The sequence below is a fragment of the Rutilus rutilus genome (genome assembly GCF_951802725.1).
Source record: "Rutilus rutilus genome assembly, chromosome: 19".
Classification (NCBI taxonomy): Eukaryota; Metazoa; Chordata; class Actinopteri; order Cypriniformes; family Leuciscidae; genus Rutilus; species Rutilus rutilus.
In genome coordinates, this window is record NC_140232.1 from 4,877,568 (window position 1) to 4,883,567 (window position 6,000).

At 40.0% G+C, this 6,000-nt stretch overlaps 1 protein-coding gene across 7 annotated transcripts in view; it reads left to right on the top strand.

Annotated features, from left to right (window-relative positions):
- The window catches only part of cabin1 (calcineurin binding protein 1), a 130,902-nt gene extending 128,056 nt beyond the window's left edge, over window positions 1–2,846 (top strand). For all 7 annotated transcript variants that reach the window (XM_084389853.1, XM_084389857.1, XM_084389856.1 and 4 more), the window contains one exon: window positions 601–2,846. In XM_084389853.1, coding sequence (XP_084245979.1) covers window positions 601–744 — 144 coding nt within the window. In that variant the 3' untranslated portion in view covers window positions 745–2,846. The remainder of the gene's footprint in view (window positions 1–600) is intronic.
- Window positions 2,847–6,000: the final 3,154 nt, after the last annotated feature.

Below are 6,000 nucleotides of genomic sequence, written 5' to 3' on the forward strand. Positions count from 1 at the left end.
GCTGTAACTGGTGTTATTAAGGCGGAAGAGAAGATCATGTGCTTCTCTAGAGCTGAGCCAGAGCGATCTCACGCCACAGCGACAAAACGCTATTTATGCTTTTGAAGTTCGGAAGAAAATGGACGTAATTTGAAATCTGAGACTTTGTTTCATATCAACAGTAACAAAGCACAAAGATTATAGTGAGTTATTAGATGGGATGCGCTCTACAATGTTACATTCATTCATCAACTGAAAACAGGATGACTAGCCTAATCGATTCTTGGGATTTAAGAATCGATATCGGATCGTAAAAATGAGAATCGATTAAAATCGAGATTTTTTTTCCCAGCCCTATATTCAACATTATATAGTAGTTTAATGTAGTACTGACACTAAAACTCTGAAAGCTAGATTTTTCTCACACAGTAATGTTTATTTTAGGTGAACTACACACAATACATATTGTTGCAGTTTTGTATTACGATATATTGTGACACCCCTAGTATTGACACATCAACAGATACAGTGACCCCCCAAAAAAGTATTTGGACCCTTTTGAAATGTACTTTGTGTCCACGTGCGGATCACGAGATGCTCTCTTTGTCTTTGTCCCGTCAGAATGTGATCCTGTCCTCTCAGTCGGCAGCAAACGTGAAGAAAGACACTCTGGCTCAGCCGGCTCTAGAGGTCCAGGAGACGTCGAGTCAGGAGTCGTCCCTGGAGAGCGAGTCCGATGAGGAAGACGACTACATGGACATCTGATTTGGATCTCCTGTGTCTCGCACGGTTTTCAGCGAAAGGGCTCTTTCCTACCCTGGCACTCGCGTCCTGTTGTTTTTGCTCCTCTGCTGCTACGCATGGACTGGGTTTCTATGTTCTTCTGGTGTTTTTTTTTCGTTGTGTACGATCCTGCAAAAGTGCCATTTTTACTCCAGCGGTCACAAAAACCTTCAACATCACGGAAAGTCAGAGAAAAACTTAATCCACTTAAGGATTGGATGGTGTAATATTGGCAAGTTTGTGTAATGCAATTTACTCACTCAAGAGTTTCTCGGGCATTAAATCCTCGACGACGTTGTTTACAGATTCAACAGGAAGTGGGTTTTGATTGACGTTTGGTGTAAAATAAACATGATTCGTATCACTACCAAGTTTCGGTGGCATTGCAACCAAACAGGGAATGTCAGAAGGCAAAAGTGAGGTTTTTTCCAGCCGTGTGGAAACGCATCTGTGTTTTCCTGCATGTGTGTGTGTGTGCTATAACTTCTTCTCTCAGCGCTGCCTACACGTCCACGCTTTAGCTGTCGGCTTTTTAAAGGAGAGTCCTATACATTTCTACACGGCACTTCAAGAGTTCAATTATTATTGATTACTGTATTGGTAATCTGTTACTTGTAAAAAAAAAAAATTATCAAGTTAATTTTAAGACACCAAAAACTCCCATCGCTGTTGAATTACTGTTAGTGTCTCACATTTTCAATCTGTTTTCATTTGTAGTTTTATTACATTTCCATTCGAGGATCATAAAAGACAGCGGCTGCAAGAGTTAATTGTGCCAGTCTTGTCACCAGCACTGAGAAGATGTGACCATTATTATTCATATCACAATTAAAATATGAATGTGATAAAACTAGCTACAGAAGAGTAGAATTACTTCTTCTTTTTTTTTTTAAGGATTATGCCAAAATGCCAAGATGAAAATGCCTAAAAATGGTGCTGATCCCTTATTTTTGGCTTTTTTTCAAATTATTCTTTGAACGGTTAAATGGAAAGTTCACACACGAATGACGGTCCTTTTTTCATTTACCTCACTCCTGGATGACTGACTTTCTTTCGTGGAACACAAAAGGAGAAACTCAGCAGAATGTTCACGCTGCTCTTTTCCATACAATGAAAGTGGATGGAGAGCAGGAGCCGTCAACACTCAAAAATGACAAAAAGCACCTTAAAAATAGTCCGTATGACCATATTTTCATATGGACTATTTTTTAAATTCATTAGAGACTCTCGTTTGTGTTCGTCCTCACGACGGGTTTTCAGTGAACGACTTTTCCTGTTCCTCACACAAGACTATCAAATGGCTTTCGAAGACGCGAAGCCATATTTATGGTGCTTTTTTTTTCCCCCTATTGAATGTTAAAGAGCAGCGGGAACATCCTGCCGAACATCTTTTGTGTTCTTTTAGAGTTAATAATGACATGATAGTGAGAAAATGAAGACAGAATCGTACTTTTTGGGTGACCTGTCCCTTTAACCGAAGAAAAGTGCCCTAACTCCAGTTGTTTAGGTTCTTGCCCTGTGGGTTTCGTCTTAAAGTGAAGTAGCACTGCTTTATCTCAGAGCATTAAGAGCATGTCAGATCATTTCTCGTGACGTGTGTGTGTGTGTGTGTGTGTGATCGCGCTGGTAGTGTTTCCAGCCGGATCAGTTTTCGGAGGAGTTTTTCCCAGAGTAATGTAGACGGAGGAATGTTTTTTACCGGACGTTTTCTACTTGTAGATGGATAAATAGCTACCAGTATTTTTTTGAGTGCAGAATTTTTTCAACATACGAAGAAAAGACTTGTTTCGATGCACTGAGCATGTGTGACCAAACTACCTGTAAACTGAAAAAGAGATGTTTCTATTTTTTTCCTCTTTGTAAAATAATATTTTGTCTGTTGTTGTTGTGTTTTGAATGCTCTGTCTCTATGCTCGTGTTATACAGGATGTAAGACGAGGTGGTTTCTGTGCTCTCCGGAGGTATATGGGGTATTAATTATGCTGTCCTCCTCAGGCTTTTTATCTGAGAAGATTGATATTTCTTGACTTGCTGCATTGATGATGTCACAAAACCAAAAATACACTTACAACATTTTTACCTGATCTTTGTTTGTTTGTTTGTTGTTGTTTTGAGATTACACCTTAAGAAATCAAAAACAGACCATTATTTCTTCACAGGGTTAACATTCATATTTGCGTTAGCACAATGTAATTGCGCAGACGTTTGACGTTCGCTCTATCGCCCCCTTAAGTGCTGAAATTGTAACTGCTACACTAAAACACATGTGACCCTGGATCACAAAACCAGTCACATGTCGCACGGGTATATTTGTGGCAATAGCCAACAATACATTGTATGGGTCAAAATTATTTATTTTTATTTTATGCCAAAAATCATTAGGATATTAAGTATAGATCATGTTCCACGAAGATATTTTGTAAATTTCCTACCGTAAATATATTAAACATTTATTTTTGTGAGTGAATGCAGCACAATCGTGAACATAAATCCTCAGATTCCAGATGTTCAATAGTTGTATCTCTGCCAAATATTGTCCTATCCTAACAAACCATACATCAATGAAAAGCTTAATTATTCAGCTTTCAGATGATGTATAAATCTCAATTTCAAAAAATTGACCCATGTGACTGGTTTTGTGGTCCAGTGTCATGCATTCATGTCCGTCTCATTTCAGTGCCTTACTGCAACTTAACCTGTTTGTAGTGACTCTAAACGATAAAACCTCTCCGCATTTTGACATTAGCTTCCATGATGCGATCAGGGCTTCAGCGAAGGGCATTCTGGGAACTGATGACATCATCTCCTCACGGTGACCACCCCGTGTGTTTTAGCCAGGCCATGTCAAAGGGAGTGTCCCGGGCCGGTGTGAAGCCCTCAGACTCGAGGAAGGCCATTAAGACCCATTAGCAGCTGCCAGAGGTTTCTTATGAAGTGCTGCCAATGTGTCATTCCCTCCCTTTGTCAGGCACACTACGCCCAGGGTTTGTTTTCTTACATACGGGACCAAATGTGTGTCAGATCTTTTTTTTAAGGGGATGTTGGGGGGTAGGTGGTGATTGTTTGCCTCCTGTGTCCGTCTGTTGGCCTCCATCCGACCCAATTGCTTATGAGTCATAACTGGACTTTGATCTAAATGAAGGCCGATATGTAGTTCTGGTAATGATGTTGGGTCATTGGTTGGAAGGATGTTGGGCTTTGGCGAACGAGCCAATCGTAGGCGGCCTCGGGGTGTTCCTCAATGCTGAAATGTAATCAATAACTGTGTGATGAGGAATAAGACAATAATCTAAATAACACTAAATGCAATATAAAGAAGTAATAACATTAATTTTTGTTGTTGTTGTTAACAAAATCAAAAAATGTCTTTTATTGAAATAAAGCTAAAATAAAATAAAAATACTAGATGGAAAGAAGCTTAGCGTTCATGTTGTGCTGAAATGGCTGAAGTCAAGGGTACTAAAATTACCAAAATAAAAATAAATGAATGCTATATATAGAAATATTTAAAAATAAACTAATAAAATGAGAAAAGCACATAACAAAATGACTTTTTACTATAAAAGTAAATAATACTGCTATAACACTGCAGTGGGTCTTTGAACTTGGTCAGATATTGAGGCCTTCGGAATGATAAAATAATACAGCCTAAGGAATTAAAAAAATAGTTCATGCAATGCATTATATTAATGTTTCTGACAGATGATATTGACACTTTATCATGCATTCCCTATGATTTAAACCTGTGACCTTGGCGTTGTTTTAGTAAATGCGAATTCATACCATTTTAAAATATTACGTTCCCAGTCATGGAAACCCTGGAAATATGGGGGAATTTAACATTTTTATTTTTCAGACCAGAAAAGTTGATTAAAATGGGACATAATTCAATCCAAACAACTCCTGAATATTAATTTTCCTAATTGTGTTTCATTCTAAAAAATACTTAACTAGCTAGAAATGGCTTTGTGAGAGCAATTCGTGATTTTAAGGAGATCCCTGCATAAGGAAATGCTTCAAACTACACACACAAAAAAAAAAGCAGGGTTGTTTTAACCCAAATTTGGGTCAAATATAGACAAACCCAACCGTTGGGTTAAAAATGTCATTTAAAAACTGGGTTCTGTCCATATTTGACCCAAATTTGGGTTGAAACAACCCTGCATTTTTCAGTGTAGTATATTGGTGGCATTCTGAAAGCGTTTGAGTGTTCATGATGACTGGTGTCACTGTGTACGTGACGCGCAGGACTCGTGTGTCTCAGCGTCCCCCGGGACGGCCCGTACCTGAGCTCTTAAAGTGGCCAGTTAGAGCATCAAAAGAGAAGATTGCATGGTTAATGCCAGGGAAAGGTGTGAGATTTCTCGTCGTGTCATGGCGGGGGGGCTCTTTATGGACCCCACAGCCGTCTGATCCCGGCCCAGAGAGCCTGTGTATTGGCAGCTGTTAAACTATTGAGTGACGATACGTCCACACACACACACACACACACACGCAGCAAATGGCAGAGGCGATGGCTAACACCTCCTGACTCCAGTCTGCCATACGGGATGATGGACCCAGGTTTAAAGTTTGACGTTTCTCGTCAGCATTTCCGGTTCTTTTGAATTGAAAAACCCTCGGAGAACGAAACCTCTCTGGGATTTATCGTCGCGATAAAACTCTTTTTCTCTTTCTCGTGCTTCGAGAAGTGTTGAGAAAAGAGCAGTGTGTTGGTCTTGGCCATGACTTTGTGACTTCCTCCGGTTCGTCACTGTCACCCCGTCCTGAAAAGCACCAGCCAAACTGGTTTGAGATCAGCTGCTGGAGTCCCGCAGCAAAGCCATCGGTCCCAGCGTGAGTCTCAGCGGGACACTCTTGATCCCTGTGGGGTCTACAGTAGGAAACGTTTAGATACGACACGTGCGTTTCCTCTGCAGAGCCGCCATGTGTTTCCAGTTACACATTAATGATGTTTTAACCTGATCAAAGATCGTTTTATGACGCGTTTCACAGATTCGGAGGGTTAGGGAAAAGTCAATGAGGGAAAGTTTGCATATGAGTTTCTGGAAAGCTAAAAGTGTCTTTTAAATGATGAAAAGTGGAGGGAAAAGAGCATGTAAAACAGAAATTACTCTTTGAGAAATGGCATTGCTAACTCAACGGTTCTTATCATAATTAACCCCATCTAATGTGTGTGTGTGTGTTTGAGAGTGTATAAGCACCTCGCAGGTGTTAATAAGCCGCGAGTCCATGAGG